Source organism: Cetorhinus maximus, chromosome 2, assembly GCF_964194155.1.
Source record: "Cetorhinus maximus chromosome 2, sCetMax3.hap1.1, whole genome shotgun sequence".
NCBI classification, from domain to species: Eukaryota; Metazoa; Chordata; class Chondrichthyes; order Lamniformes; family Cetorhinidae; genus Cetorhinus; species Cetorhinus maximus.
Window position 1 is genome coordinate 134,072,018 of NC_135880.1, and position 17,091 is coordinate 134,089,108.

At 39.1% G+C, this 17,091-nt stretch overlaps 1 protein-coding gene and 1 long non-coding RNA gene across 6 annotated transcripts in view; one reads left to right on the forward strand and one right to left on the reverse strand.

Moving 5' to 3' along the window:
• The window catches only part of LOC144697613 (tudor domain-containing protein 7-like), a 153,763-nt gene extending 138,896 nt beyond the window's left edge, over positions 1–14,867 (forward strand). For all 5 annotated transcript variants that reach the window (XM_078569671.1, XM_078569655.1, XM_078569647.1 and 2 more), the window contains 3 exons: positions 87–583; positions 4,207–4,367; positions 14,302–14,867. In XM_078569671.1, coding sequence (XP_078425797.1) covers positions 87–583; positions 4,207–4,367; positions 14,302–14,522 — 879 coding nt within the window. In that variant the 3' untranslated portion in view covers positions 14,523–14,867. The remainder of the gene's footprint in view (positions 1–86; positions 584–4,206; positions 4,368–14,301) is intronic.
• Positions 728–17,091, reverse strand: part of LOC144697676 (uncharacterized) — a 30,942-nt gene continuing 14,578 nt past the window's right edge. The window contains exon 3 of the long non-coding RNA XR_013580424.1: positions 728–1,207. This is a non-coding gene — a long non-coding RNA (uncharacterized LOC144697676). The remainder of the gene's footprint in view (positions 1,208–17,091) is intronic.

Consider the following 17,091-nt stretch of genomic DNA (forward strand, 5'->3'; position numbering starts at 1 on the left):
TGTAGGATGAATGTGTTACTGCAAGATTACCTTGTGACTTTGGTCTCAAAGGCTCAGTTGTAATTGTTGATTTTTACTTTTTGCAGGTTGTGAAAGTTGATGAGGCTAAAGGACTAGTTCATATTTACTTATTTACTTCAAAAAATTTTCCCAATCCGGAGCGTAGCATAAATCATAAAATAACAAATGCAGACCTGTGGAAGCACAGGAAGGATGTTTACCTGAGTGTTGAACGAAGTTCTACTACCAGCTTTCCAAGCAATAAAGGTGATGCAAATATTGCATCAGAGTTTGATACCAAAAGCCCAGTCAAGGACTTTGGTATTGCACCAATCAAGATGGTCGCCCCACACATTGTACACAATGTGCTTCCTTCACCATTTGTTTTGCCGCAGCCTGGGGAGCACATGGATGTCTTTATTTCGGTAGCTTGTCATCCAGGGCACTTTGTTTTTCAACCCTGGCAGGAACTGTACAAGTTAGAGGTTCTTATGGAAGAAATGGTTCTCTATTACAACAGTACTGAGTGGCAATCTGTGCCAATAGAAAAGAACAAAATATTTGTTGCCCAGCTGGATAACAAGTAAGTATTTTAGCTTAAATGTATTTACTATAAAATATGTAAAGTACCAGTATTGAAAGAAAAATGCAGATATGTATTTCTGGTTGCAGGTGGCTATGCTAGATTTTTGGTTATTTAGTAAGACCCATGCAACATTTACTGTTTCAGTTTAATGGTTTATTGTATTTTAGTCATGTACCAGAAGAAAACACTTTATTTTTGGGAAGACAAAGGGTGCCTGGCTATCTATCACTGTTACATTTCAAATAATTTGCACAAAACAGCAAATTGGAATTACATAAAAAGTAAATTCATTTTGTGCAGTGCAAAACATATCACAGATCTATTTCGGGAGCATGTCATTACAATTAATAAGGCATCCTAAGAACACCATAGTCCTACATGTACACATTAGTGTTGGTTCATGTATAAGAAAGTTTGGTATCTGCATTTACGCCTGAAAAGACAAAGGGAATGGCTTACAAAGAAGTTAAAGGTGTGTTATAATATGTCTGCCAAAGATATATAAATGGCACCCCCTGTAGAGTAGCCTCATTGATTAATGTGCTTTTTCAAAAAAAAAATCTCATCACCAGTGAAGTAGTAAAAACAGGAAGTTCTGGAAAAACTTGAGTCTTGCAGAATCTATGGAGAGAGAAATAGAGTTAATGTTTCTAGTCAAATATGACTCTTCCTCTTGAACTTTAAGTATTTATAAAACATCTTTGGATTTTCCTTGCCAGTATTTTTTCATGCCTTCTCTTTTCTTTCCTAATTTCCTTTTTAATTTTATCTCTGCATTTTCTATACTGTTACTGAACTTTCAACAGTATTGAGCTCTTGGTATCTGACATAAGCCTACTGTCTGCTCTTTGACATCTACTAGGGTATAGATTTAGGATTCCCACCATTTTTCTTCCTGGGAGCTGCTTTGGTTTGAACCTTCTCTCCTTGAATACCTTACGTTACTCTGATACTTGATTTACCGCTGTGTTTCTCAGCTTGGTAAAATTAGCCCTTTCCTCCATTTAAAGCAATTACTTTGCTCTTTTCAATAATTAAATATAACTGAATTACGGTCACTACCACCAAAATGCTCTCCCGTTGATACTCTTCCACCCATCTAGCATCATTTCCTAAAATTAAGTCCCTTCTTCTGTTGAGCCTACCTACTAGCTAAAGTAAAATCCTCCTAAATGCATTTTTAGAATTTAGAATTTTAGAACAGCCTCTCTACCTTTTACACAGATTCTAGCCCAGTTAATATTAGGGTAGTTGAAGTCCCTCACCGTTACCGCCCTATTCCTTTTGCACTTATCAGAAATGTGTCTACATATTTGCTCTTCAATCTCCCTCTGATTATAATATTTGGCATATAGTTTATGGTATACTTTTAGCAGTGTGATTGCCTCTGTGTTTGTCTCAACCCATAAGGCCTCACTTGATCCTTTTGGAATATCATCCCTCCTCTCATCTGTGATTGTTTCTTTAAACAATATTGCAACCCCTACTTTTTTTTTATTCCCACTCTATCCTGTCTGAAAACCCTGTAGCCTGGAATGTCAAGCTGGCATTTATGGCGTTTTTGTCATGTTTCAGAAATAGCTATGATATCAGCCTTCCAAGTGTCCATCTGTCCTCTTAGCCCATCCATCTTATTTACTTGACTCCTTATATTGAAGCTTGTGCCATTAATCACTGAACAATTCCTTGTCTTTCAGCACAGTCTAACTCCACAGCACTAAGCTGAACAGTATTTTTCCTTCCCCTTCCCTGCTGAGTGTTTGCTAAGAGGGAAATACTCACCAGAAACTGGAGGGGGAGAAAATCAAATAGATCATATCTGTGTGAACAACGTTACATTTGTGGAGCAGATAGCTGTCAATCTCATGGTTGTGATTCTCTATTAAAATGGATGTACACAGGTCTTCTTTATGGAGACCTGAAGTTCAGTGTTAACAAAAAAGTGGAGGAAATAGAGACTAGATATGAGGATAAGAAAATAATCCCTTTTACTTGCCTCTATCTACTTGAGAAGATGAGACATGAGGCTAAATTCAGATTGGCAGTTTGGAGAGGAGAGAGATTAAAATTAGTAACAAAGAGGGAGCCAAAACTGGACTAAACATTGAAGGAACCAACAATAGACCATCAGTGTAGATAAGCAGAGGTTAGCAAGAAGGAGTAGGCCAGATGAAGATATGTGATGATTCGGTTAATTCTATCTGGCCTTAAAGTGTTGAAGTGATGTCACATCACCTCGCTTTGATGTCATAATACTTAACGTTTAAATTTTTGCATTCCTTCCCACTTCAGTTATTAAGTGCCATTCAGTGTGGAACTGGACCATAGAAGTCAGAAAACTACCAGATTCTGTCTTTAATCTGTTAGTTGGTCTCAGCTGGATCAATGGTGGGGAATAAATGTTGGCATCAATGGCCCTAGGCTAGGAAATGGACCAGGTTCATGCCCTTGACAGCTGCCAAGTGACCCCTGCTGTGAAGTGTAACTGTAGGGAAAAGAAACTATCAGATGTGGCTGAAGGAGCTTCCCAATTGCCAATGTTTGCTATTGAATCTTACCCACTAAAAATGGAAACTATGTAAGATAGTCAATTCCTATGAGACATTTACTCAACACGAATCACTACCTTCAGAGGAAGAGGGGAGAAAATTGAAAGGGAACAACTTTAATCTTTGAGAATGGGCAGTTACCAAACACCAGTTTTGTAACTAAACCATTTCATTTCTAGTGATATGGCCAGCACTTAAAGCCTTTGCAATTGACTACAAGTTGATATTTCTATCCAGCAGGTGGTGCAAGATGTATTTTACAAATTAGCTCAAGCTGCTCATGCATTAATGGTGTTGCATACAATGTGCTTGTAAATTCAAAAACTTATTAAAGTGGCCAGTTTTAATATAAGAATTTTTCTTCTGCCCCTTCTTTCTTCCCTTCTTGAAGATGTTGACTCCTTTCTGTAGTATTATGCTTGGCTTTTCCAGACATCTTGCAGACTGGCCATTCATTCATGTGAGCCAATACAGTGAGTGTCCGCAGGCCTTTTGACCATGGGGCTTCATAGCTAAACGCAGTCCTGCTCTCACCCAATATCCACCCTAAATCAGGGATTAGTGTATAATGCTCAGGGGCACGAGCAGTGCTACTTCATTTACTACTCTCTCTTCACCCAGATTAAGCAACTCCACTGCCACTGTATTGTGGAAATTTAAAACCACATTGCAATACTCATGTTCTAGTTACAGTAAAACTTATCACACATTAAAGCTACCAACTCTGATTGGATCTATTCCTAGAGATTTTATCCTGTGTCCAACTGCCCCGCCCAGTCAAACAGCCTTTGCTCCCATCTATAATATTGTTATAACTAGTAAATGGAAGTGTTCCAAGGAAATAGAAGCCATAGCATTTGATGTTTTTAATGGTCCCCTATGATTTTTTTCCCCTGGGCTACTTGGAACAGGGTTCAGGAGATTAATCATTAATTCCTGGAGACTCCACAAAAAAAGCAATTCTGGAGGGCTGACAATCCTAATATACATTGAGACTTTGGAAACCATTTCTGTTTCTATAAATAACTTAATTATATTTATATGTTTGTTGAATAATTTTTGTAATTCTAGGTGGTACCGTGTATTGGTGAAAGGAATTCTCACAAATGGTTTGGTGTCTGTGTATCAATTGGACTATGGTCGACATGAACTAGTGAGCTGTAGGAAGGTTCAGACACTGGTACAGCAATTCCGTCAATTGCCTTTCCAAGCCATTACAGCCCAGCTAGCAGGTGAGTTAACAAGGATAATTGTAACGGTAGTAAAGTAGATATCTTGTAATGCTACAAATAGACCATTTTGACAAGATGTAACGATCCCTGGTGTGCCACAGGGATCAGTGCTGGGACCTCGACCTTCTATAATTTCTATAAATTACTTGGATGAAGGGACTAAAGGTATGGTTGCTAAATTTGCTTATGACACAAAAATAGGTAGGAAAATAAGTTGTGAAGAGGACATGAGGCTAAAAAGGGATATAGATGGGTTAAGTGAGTGGGCAAAGATCTGGCTAATGGAGTGTAATATTTGCAAATGTGAAATTGTCCATTTTGGCAGGCCGAATAAAAAAGAATATTATCTAAATGCTGAGAGATTACAGAGCTCTGAGATGCAGAGGAATTTGGGTGTCCTAGTGCATGAGTTGCAAAAGGTTAGTATGTAGGTATAACAAGTAATTAGGAAAACTAATAGAATGTTATCATTTATTGCGAGGGGAAGTGAATACAAAAGTAGGGAGGTTATGGTTCAGTTTTACAGGGCATTGGTGAGACCGCATCTGGAGTACTGTATACAGTACTGGTCTCCTTATTGAAGGATGTAAATGTGTTGGAAGCAGTTCAGAGAAGGTTTACTAGACTAATACCTGGAATGGGTGGGTTGCCTTATGAGGAAGGGTTGGACAGGCTAGACTTGTATCCGCTGGAGTTTAGGAGAGTAAAAGGCGACTTGATTGAAGCGTATAAGATCCTGAGGGGTCTTGACAGGGTGGATGTGGAAAGGATGTTTCCTCTTGAGAGAACCTAGAACTAGGGTTCACTGTTTAAAAATAAGGGGTCACCCATTTAAGACAGCTGAGGATAATTTTTTTTCTAAGGACTGAGTGTCTTTGGAACTTTCTTCTTCAAAAGGTGGTGGAAGCAGAGTCTTTGAATATTTTTAAGGCAGAGGTAGGTAGATTCAAGGGGGTGAAAGGTTATCGGGGGTATAATCAGATCAGCCATGATCTTATTGAACAGCGAAGCATGATTGAGGGGCCGAGTGGTCTACTCCTCCTAATTCACATGTTCATATTTTATTAAATTAATAATTATCAGTACTGATATCTGTTTAAACTGAAAACAGTTTCAGAAACGATATCCTCTTCCTGGATGTCACAAATTTCAGGATGAGAACTGGCAATCAATTGGGTTATTTGCATTGTGTACATATTGTCTATTTCTTGATTTGAAAGCACTTAAAATACCTCAAAATAATTAATTTTTTAACCAATTTGAATTAGGCTTTTCAGTATATACTAAGTGTTTTTTATCCTTGGCATAAGAAACCTATTGACTTATGCCCATCAAAAAAGAAAATTGGTGATACTTTTAGCTACTACTAAACATAAATTGTCATTGATCAAAACGTAACTAGCTTAATGTAAGTGAATTGTTCTAATAATAAATGGAGATTATCACTCTAACTCTGCAGTAATTACATCAATTGCCACTGCTCTCCATTGTATCTATTACCCCAAAAAATATACTTTTCTGTAGCTACAAAGAAAAGAAAGGTGATATGCAAGATTGACTTTCTTTTAAAGGCTTTAAAAATTGCTTAGGATTCACTCCTGGTTGATGGCCTCTGAAATCAAGATGGGATGCTGTGATCATTCCTAGTTCTCCTTATCCACTTTGTCAACTGACTCACTTTTTGACTCATGTTGATGAATTCTGTGATGTACAAGTACCACAAATGGATATGTAGAAGAGACTGGGGAGTGACAAGTTTGAAAATTGCAATTGCTATATTTTTCCATAATAGCTGAATTTGGGTGCAATAGGCTTCAAATGCAAGAGCATTCATTAGTATATTGATACATTGACACATTACATTGGTACACCGTGAAATTCAGGGAGCAAATAACTGGGCAACAGTCATCCTGAACTTCTACTGGCCAGATTCTCATGCTTTCAATCATCGCATTGTACAGTACAAAGGAGCACGTTCGGCCAAAAGAGTTGAAAAAGTTATCCAATTAGTCCTACTTCGGCGCTCTTTTCCCATAGGCTTGCAATATTTCCTTTCCAAGTATGTATCAAATTCCCTTTTGAAAGTTACTACTGAATCTGTTTCCACTACCTTTACAGGCAGTGCCTTCCAGATCATAACTTGCTACACCAAAAAAGAGTCAATCACACCCCCTTCCCTGGTTCTTTTGCCAAACATCTTATGTTTGTGTCCTCTGGTTGCGGGCCCACCTGCCAATAGAAACACTTTATCCTCATTAACTCTCAAAAGCCCCCAATTTTGAATATGTCCATTAAATCTCTCCTTAACCTACTCTAAGGAGCATGATCACAGTCTCTCCACAACTGAAGTTCCTCATTCCTGTTAGCCCGAGTAAATTTCACACTCTCTCCAAGCCCTTGACTTCCTAAAAAGTGGTGCCCAGAACTGGACACAGTACTACAGCTGAGGCCTAATGAGTGATTACTTATGTAACCTATGCCTCTATTCATAAAACCAAGCGTCCATATACCTTTTTAACAGCCTTACCAACTTGTTTTGCTACTTTAGAAAATTTGTATATGTAAAGCCCCAGGTCTCTGTTCTGCACCCCGTTTGAATTATACCATTTAGTTTATACTGTTGCTGCTCATTCTTCCTCGCACAAATGAAGTATAGCACATTCTCGGTCCAAACATCGAGCAGGTGCATTTTGGCATGATAGTCCTCTAGATGAAGTTTGTTAAGAGGCCCAAAGCCTTTGATTTTTCTCAATTTATGTTTTGTACGAATAAGGAATAAGTCTTGGGAGTTGCTTGTTTCCCGTGGTGAATACCCATAAGTCAATCAAATGATCAAGCCAGGAGGTAGCTCGATGGATGTTTGAGCATATCCTTCACTGTTGCTGTGTTGCAGGAAAGAATGCCAATGACAAATTAAAGATCATTCTATGGTTGCTTCTTCAATTGGATATCTCTGTCAGGTTCTAATTGATCATATTTGTAAGCAAACACATGGAATAATCCTTACTCACACGTGTGAAATAATGCTGTGTGTACTTGTTGTCACAGCTCCTCTACAGGCCCTCAAAGCTCACCCACCTGTGAATTTTCCCGATGAATGTCTATACATTTGGACTTTACAGCTATGACGGAAGTTAGCCATTAAGTACAATGATAGACTAAGTATTAACTCTCTCAAATCATAGAATAGTTACAACACCAAAGTAGGCCATTCAGCCAGTTGTTTCCATGCCGGCTCTCTGGAACAGCAAATTAGCTAATTCCACTCCCTCACTTTTTCGCCATAGCCCTGTAAATCTTCTCTTCAGATGTTCATTCAATCCCTTTCTAAAGTTCCAATTGTGTGTGCCTCCACTGCATTGAGGTAGTACGTTCCAGATCCTAACCACTCACTACGTTTTTAAAAAAAAAATTCTTCCTGTAACCATTGCTACTTTTGCCAATCACCTTAAATCTGTGTCCTCAAGCCTACACATCCTTCCTAAAATGCGGTGCCCAGAATTGGACGCAATACTTCAGTTGATACCAAGCTCAGCTGGTGGGAACACCACCATCTGCAATTTCCTCTCCAAGCCACATGCCAATTTGACTTGAAACTATATCGCCGTTCCTTCACTGCTGGGTCAAAATCCTGGAACACCCTTTCAAACAGCACTATGGGTATACCTACACCACAATGGCTGCAGCAGTTCAAGAAGGCAGTTCACCACCACCTCAAGAGCAATTCAGAGGCCAGTGACACCCACATCCTGTGAAAGAATTTATTTTTAAAAGCCAGAGTTTATATAAGTTAATCATAACATCCTTGCCTTTGTACTCCATATTTCTATTTAGAAAGCCCAGGATCTCGTATGCCCTTATAACCTCTTCCTCAACTTGCCGTGCCACCTTTAACAATTTGTGCACATATACCCCCAGGTCCCTCTGTACCTGCACCCCTTTTAGAATTGTGCCTTTTTTATATTGTCTCCTTGTTGCACACTAAAATCTAGGTTATTAACATATACTAAGAAAAGCAGTGATCCTGGTACAGATCCTGGGGAACTGCATGTCATCTTCCATCTGAAAAATAACTGTTCATTGGTTCTATCTGTTTTCTATAACTAGCGAACTTCATTTCCATGCTGCAGTTTTCCTTTTTTATTTCATGGGCTTAAACTTTGCTGGCTAGACTTTGGAAATTCTTATACATCCAGTGAACCACATTACCCTCATCAGCCCTCTTGAATTTTTTGATGAGGTAACAATCAAGTTAGTTAAATACTATTTGCCTTTAGCAAATCTGTGCTGGCTTCCCCTATTGAATCTGCACTTGTCCAAATGACTTTTTGTCCTGGATTATCATCTCTAAAAGCTTTCCCACCACTGAGGTTAAACTGACTCGCCTGTAGTTGCTGGATTTATCCTTACACCTCTTTTTGAAGAAGGCTGTAACATACACAATTCTCCAGTCATCTGACACCACCCCCGTATATAAAGAGGATTGGAAGATTATGGCCTGTACCAACTCAATTTCCACCCTTCCTTTTTCCATATTTGGATGCATCTGATCAGATCCTGGTGACTTACTAACTTTATGTACAGCCAGATTTTCTAATAACTCTATCAATCTTCAGTGCATCCAGTTTCTCAACTGCCTCTTTTACTGATTTTTGGCAGCATTTTCCTTTAAAGACAGATGCAAAATACTCATTTGGTACCTCAGCCATTCCCTCTGAATCCATGGATAGATCCCCCTTTTGGTCTCTAATCAGCCCTATCCTCCTTTTACTGCCCTTTTACTATTTATTTGCTTATAGCAGACTTTTAGATTGCTTGTGAGCTACCAGTCTCTTCTCAAACTTCCTTTGCCTCTCTGGTTCCCTTTTCCACTTCCCCTCTGAGATTTTGATATGCAGCCTGGTTCTCGCTTGTATTTATCAACCTGATATCTCTCATACACACCCTTTTTTCTACTTCATCTTATTCATCATCTCTTTTGTTATTAAGCTTTGGTCACCTAATCTTTCCCCCTCTTGGGACTGTACCTCCACTGTACTTGTATCATCTCCTCTTTAAAGGAAGCCTAATAGTATTCTGTTACAACTTTACCTGCCAATCTTTGATCCCGATTTATCTCGGACAGATCTGTTCTCACCTCATTGAAATTGGCCCTCCTCCAATTAAGTTTTTTTTACTTTAGATTGCTCCTTGTCCTTTTCCATGCTTAACCTAAACCTTATACTCTGATCACTGTTCCCAAAAAGTTCCCAGACTGGCATTGATCCATTTGACTCACCCCATTCCCCAGAGCCAGGCCCAGCAGGGCCTCCTTCTTTGAGCTGGAAACATACTGATCAAGAAAATTCCCTTGAACACACTTCAGGAACTCTTCTTCCTCTCTGTTCTTTACACTATTACTATCCCAAACTATATTAAGATAACTGAAGTTCCCCATTGTCAGTAATCTACAATCCTTGTGCCTCTCTATAATTTTCCTGCAAATTTGCTCCTCAATATCTTCCCCACTAGCTGGTCGCTTATACAATACACCCCGTAATGCATTTGTTCTTAATTCTAACCAAATAGAATCAGTCCTTGACCCCTCCAGAACATCATCTCTTTCCAGCACCGTAATCTTATCCTTAATCATTACAGCTACCCATCCTCCTTTCCTTCCTCTGGATTTCCTGAATACCTTGTAACTAGGAATATTTCGTACCTTGTCCTGCCCTATTTTGAAACAGGTCTCTGTTATCACCACAATATTCCTATGTGGCTATCTGCAGTTCACCAACCATACTAACCAAGATTTGCGTGCATTGTAAATCTAATTTAGACCTTAGTACATTACCTCCTTAGTCTGACCCCACCTAATACCTTATTATTTCTCTCGTGCTATCTGCTTCCAATCCTTCATGTACTTGTTTATCCATCCCAGTGCTACCTCCTGATTTCCTTCCCCCTGCCAATTTAGCTTAAACCCTCCCCAATAGCTCTCGCATAGCACACTAGGAGGATATTTGGTTTGGCTCTGTAGTTGCAGTCCATCAGACCTGTATAGGCCCCACCTCCCTGAAAACTGATCCCGATATCCCAGGAGTCTAAAGTCTTAAACCTTCCTGCCTGTAGCAGCTCTCCAACCATACATTCATCAACTCTGTCCTCCTATTTCTATACTCACTTATGTGTGGCACTGGGAGCAATCCTGAGATTACAACATTTGAAATCATGATTGCTAGTCTGTTTTCTAGTTCCCTAAAATTTGCTTGCAGGACCTCATCCCTCTTACCTATGCCGTTGGTACCAATATGGACCATGACCGCTGGCTGTTCGATCTCCCCTATCAGAGTGCTCTCTGTGATGGCCTTCTCCCTGGCACAAGGGAGACAACATACTATCTGCTGGATTCACGCCTGTTGCTCCAGAAATGCCTGTCTTTTCACCCTAGAGAATTCCCTATCACTATTTCTTTCCCAATCCCTTTCCTGCGCACCTCCACCACCCCCCCCCCCCCCCCCCCCCCCCCCACCACCAACCAAGTCCTGTACAGCTGAGCCATCAGAACTGAATACTGATTGGAGAGCAAGATGCACTTGGGGACTCTCTGCCTGCATCTCCTTGACTATCCATTCCCTCTCTGCCTGCATACCCTTAAACTGCCGTATGACCACTTCCAGAAATGTGGTATCCACACAGATGTCAGCCTAGTGGATGCACCACAGTGACGCCAGATGCTGCCGAAACTTCAAAACCTGGAACTGAGCTGCTCCAGCTGATGACACTTCCTGAACATGTGGTTGTCCAGGACACACAAAGCATCCTGGAGTACCTACATCGAACAGGATGTGCACTCCAGGATTGAGGTGCCCTTCTATGCCTCTAATTACTTGATGAATTAATCTTAACAGAAATAAACCGAAAATTTGTTAAAGATTTATATAAAGAAGTTCGGATAAGGTAGTGGAAGCCTGATACCACTTTTGGAATTGTACCCCAGTATTCACACTTAGGACAGGACATTTTTACTATACATCATGGAATTTAGATAAATTAAGTTAGTTTGCATGTTCAGAATCCCAGGATCAATTCCTGATGTGAACTATGTTAGCTCCGTGGGCAAATGGAGTGTAGCTGACTAACTGAGTGAAGATTTGGAGTTTGGTGAGAGGGGAGTTCAGTGAAGGAGAAGGAAGAATTTGTTTCCTCTTTGTCTTTCTCACCCCATTGAAATCGGTGCTTGGTCTGCTAAAGGGAAACGAGATCAGATGGGCAAAGGTAGCATAGATGAGGAGTTCATAGAATGTTTTTGGGAAGGTTTCTTAAAGTAGCACATTCTGGAACCAACCAGAGAGCAGGCTATACTAGACCGGTGATTGAGCAACAAGATAGAACTAATTGATAACCTCCTCGTGAAGGCACCCCTAGGTGGCAACGATCATAATATGATTGAATTTTACATTCATTATGAGAAACGAATGCCAACACTAGTATTTTAAACTTAAATAAGGGCAATTATGAGGGCATGAAATCAGAGCTAGCTAAAGTGAACTGGCAAATAAGGTTAAGGGATATGTCAATAGAAACTCTGGCAGACATTTAAAGGCATATTTCAGAATACACAGAATATATACATTCCAATGAGAAAGAAATCTTCCAAGGGGAGGGCCCATCATCCGTGGTTAACTAAAAAAGTTAAAGACAGAATCAAACTTAAAGAAAAAGCATATAATTACACAAAGATGGGTGGCAGATCAGAAGATTGGAAAGAATATAAAGAACAGCAAAGAATGACGAAAAGATAAATAAGGAGGGAAAAATTAGAGTGCGAGAGAAAGCTAGCTAGTAATATAAATACGGATAGTAAGAGTTTCCATAGAAATTTAAATAAGGAAATAGTTAACAAAGTGAGCATCGGTCCTATAGAAAGTGCATCTGGGGAATTGATAATGGAAAGTAGGAAGATGGCGGATGAATTAAACAGATATTTTGCTTCGGTCTTCAGTATAGAGGACACAAGAAACATTCCAAAATAGCTGTAAATCAGGGAGGTAGTAACTTGGGGAAAATTACAATCACCAGGGAAGTGGTATTGAGCAAATTGTCGGGGCTGTGGGCTGACAAATCCCCAGGTCCGGATGGACTTCATCCTAAGGCCTTGAAAGAAGTCGCTAGTGAGATGGTTGATGCATTGGTTTTATTTTTCCAAAGCTCCCTAGATTCGGGGAAGGTTCCATTAGATTGAAAAATAGCAAATATAACTCCTTTATTCAAAAAGGGAGCAAGACAGAAGGCAGGAAACTATAGGTCAGCTAGCCTAACATCTGTGAAAGGCAAAATGTTAGAAAGTATTATTAAAGATGTTATAGCAGGGCACTTAGAAAAATCCAAGGCAGAGTCAACATGGTTTTGTGGAAGGGAAATCATGTTTAACCAATTTATTGGAGTTCTTTGAAGGAGTCACATGCTGTGGATAAAGGGGAACCGGTGGGTGTACTGTACTTAGATTTCCAGAAGGCGTTTGAGCCACATCAAAGGTTATTGAGGAAAATAAAAGCTTGTGATGTAAGGGATAACATATTGGCATGGAGAGAAGATTGGCTAGCTAACAAGAAGCAAAGAGTTGGCATAAATGGGTCTTTTTCTGGATGGCAGGATGTGACGAGTGGTGTGCCACAGGGATCAGTGCTGGGGCATCAACTTTTTACAATTTATCTCAATGACTTAGATGAAGGGACCGAAGGAGTGGTTGCTAAATTTGCTGATGACACAAAGATAGGTAGGAAAGTAAATTGTGAAGAGGACATAAGGAGGCTACCAAGTGACATAGATAGGTTAAGCAAGTAGGCAAAGATCTGGCAAATGGAGTATAATGTGGGCAAATGTGAAATTGTTCATTTTGGCAGGAAGAATAAAAAAGCTTCTTATCTAAATGGTGAGAGATTGCAGAGCTCTGAGATTCAGAGGGATCTGGGTGTCCTAGTGCATGAATCACAAGGTTAGAATGCAGGTACAGCAGGGTAATTGGGAAAGCTAATAGAATGTTATCATTTATTGTGAGGGCAATTTATTACAAAAGTAGGGAGGTTATGCTTCAGTTGTACAGGGCATTGGTGACACATCTGGAGTATTGTCTACAGTACTGGTCTTCTTATTTAATGAAAAATGTAAATGTGTTAAAAGCAGTTCAGAGAAGGTTTACTAGACGAATACCAGGAATGGGCGGGTTGACTTATGAGGATGGGCTGGACAGGTTAGGCTTGTATCCACTGGAATTTAGAAGAGTGAGAGGCAACTTAATTGAAACCTTAAGATTCTGAGGGGTCTTGACAGGGTAGATGTGGAGACGATGTTTCCTCTTGTGGGAGAATCTAGAACTAGGGGTCACTGTTTATAAATAAGGGGTTGCTCATTTAAGACAGAGATGAGGAGAAATTTTTTTTCTGAGGGTTGTGATTCTTTGGAACTCTCTTCCTCAAAAGGCGATGGAAGCAGAGTCTTTGAATATATTTAAGGCAGAGCTACATAGATTCTTGATTAACGGTGGGGGGTGAAAGGTTATCGGGATAGACAGGAATGTGGGGTTGAGGTTACATTCAAATCAACCATGACCTTATTGAATGGCAGAGCAGGCTTGAGGGGCTCCTGCTCCTAATTCGTATGTTCATATGATCTCAGACAGGAGTTGGGGCTCTAATTTATTTGTGTCTCTGGAAAGAGAGATGCTTTTTTTTTGTGTTATTCTTTTGGAAACAGATGAGTTTTTGCAGAACAAGCAAGAAATTAGCTTACGAAAATAATAATATAAGGAAACAAGGAAAAAAACCCTACATTTTATGTATGTACTGCTTATCCTAAATTTTATCAACAAAAATGTACATTTTATTTTTTGCAATGGTTCTGTTGAACTAAATGGGCTTGATACTTGAACTAATGCTTAATACATATTTTGCAGGTGTCAAATGTGAACAGTGGTCAGAGGAAGCATCAATAGTTTTCCGTAACCATGTGGAGAGAAAGCCTCTGGTAGCTCAAATACAGACAGTTCATGGGAGCGCATATCCCTGGGATCGAAAAGTGGTGACTTACTTAGTGGACACATCCCTCCCAGATACAGATGTTTGGATACATGATCTGCTGACAGAGTATCTTGTAGAGCTGTCAAAAGTTGCATAATCATTGTTTACCTTAACAACATTTTCAAAGTAACTTTAATTTCTGACCATTAGCAATAACTGAAATGAGAGCACAATACATAATCTAGTTTGCTGTTATTTACAAGGTTTTCAAATAACTTGGGAATGGTATGTTAGTGATGCTATAGAGTTGAAAGCCTCATGCTTTTGTTTGTGTAAAAAAGAACTTAACAGAGTGACTTATTTGTTCACTTACCAATGTTTGGATTACTGTACTGAAGAAATTTGTTTATTGAAAATATGCTATTGGTTTGCCACTTGCCTTTGCCATTGGCCATGTATTGAAGTGAAGGGTTGTGTAGGAATAATAAACTAATTAATCATCCTCTGGTTATCTGTACACTTATACATACTTAACAGTAGTCTAAAGTTCAAATATGATCTACTGATTCACTTTAGCACTGGAATTGATGTTTCCAATAATTGAGTTAAGAAATATAAATAGACACTAAAGCAGGACTTTATTGCTTTAAAAAATGGATGAGATTAGATGAATCTGTGCATCAAAGATCCAGTCTTTCAATTATACCCGTCCCACTGAGGTGAAACTGAAAGACAGCATTAACTTGGCTAATGAAAAAAAATCTTGCTCATTTGTGCATTGCACATTTTGGTCTATTGCAATTTTGTCCTGTAATTTCATCTTCAAATTGGAGAAGCAGCATTACCTCCAATGAATAACATGGCCAAAGATGAGCCATTTCCCACCTAAATCTTATCTGGATGTCTATGCAAATACTAATCAGGTAATGGAAAATGTCAATCATTAGAGACTTTTGTTGCTATGTGCCTAAATGCTACAAAACTACAGTGCTGCCTACTACTATACTATTCTGCTGAGGTTTCACCCAAAGATTTTCATTACAAAAGGCGGCAGCAAAGGATCCTGAGAAATTAACATGACACCTTTAAACCAGGACACTTGAGATTACCTAAAATCACTCCTGAGATACATGTATCCTAATGTAGAGTATGGTTGAGAGATATATTCAGAGATGACCCCAATACCTTCTTGAAATTCTAAGTTTACTTAAGAGCTGTGTAGATGTTCACTAAAATTGGGAAAGGCTGAACATGACTGCACTGGCAGCCCCCTGTAACAAGTTTGCCCTTGCAGCTCGAGCTTTACATGATTTTGAAGGGATCTGTATTCATCAGGATCCACGAAATAGGACAATACTGATAACTACAAATCAGATTCTAAAGTCTCTATAACAAAAGAATTTCCCAGCTTTTTGCAAGCTACTAACAAGCCTTAAAGTAGGTTAGGACTCCCTTATGTGCTCAAACTCTCAGCCAGTTACTGCCTCTCCTAATGGTGACTGAACCATCAGCAAGGTGAGGAATCCTACATTTTTCACAAAAGTGCAGATTCTTCACAACCGATTCACTGAGGGGGAAACTTCCTGTTGGCCTTAGTTTTAAGCTTTACTTTCTCAGAGAAACTATACCTATTCAGGATACTTTGGTTTTAAAGTTAAAATACCTTATAGATGTGTTGAAATCTATAAAGATTTAAAACATGGCAGTGAAATGAGGCACCATATTTTATGCTGCTTTGCGCATGCAGAGGTTGTGCTGTGACGTTACGAGCAATATCAATCAACATGACACAAATACTGTAACCAGTTATCTAAGCAGAGTTGATTTGTAACCATGCGATACTGTTACAAATAATGCTTTTCTTTCACTACCATTAAACCTTTTTGAAATAAAAACAGGAAATGCTGGAAAAACTCAGCAGGTCTGGCAGCATGTGTGGAGAAAGAAACAAGAGTTAACATTTCAAGTCCGTATGACTCTTCTTCAGTCTTTGCTTTTATTAAACCTTTTTGGTTGGATTTAACAATTTTATGTATTTAATATTGTAATTGAATAAATGACCACCATGGTTGTGATGCTCTCCTCTATACAAATTTTTAATCCTGTGTTAACAAACCTTCATACAGGCAGCCAAACCATTTCAGATCAAATTGTTAAATAGACTGACATTTCCCATTTGCACTGAGTATAGTTTTTGTTATGTGGAAGAGCATAAGATAATTTTCAAGCCTGTCATTTTGCAAGGGTTTTGATGGCACTCAAGTGCTGATATGTAGGTTTGTGATCCACATCCATTTCTCTTCTGTCCTATATATAGCTGTATTTAAGAGTGGTTTGGAATTCTGCAAATTTTTAACCCATGAGTGCCTGCAGCTGCAGGGAATTACACACGAGCTAGACAATTTATAAATATTTCCTCTTGCACACCATGCTGTTGAGATTCCATAATAATCCTATCCTTATGTCAGAACTGGTTGATGTGAATAATATTTAAATTCCTAAATTAAATTGAAATGAGTATTTTTCCATTTACATTATTTCCAAATAAATTTTAGATTTTGATGTATAGACACCAAAATAAAGTTTTGGCCTGTTTCTCATGCCCCGCTATCGCTGATGACAGCATGCCTTGCACAAGCCCCTTTGAAACTGCCATCACCCCTCCCTGTCCAAAAGCATGCCTTTTACCACTCCCAATTCTGGTTCAAATCAAACCTCTTTCTTCC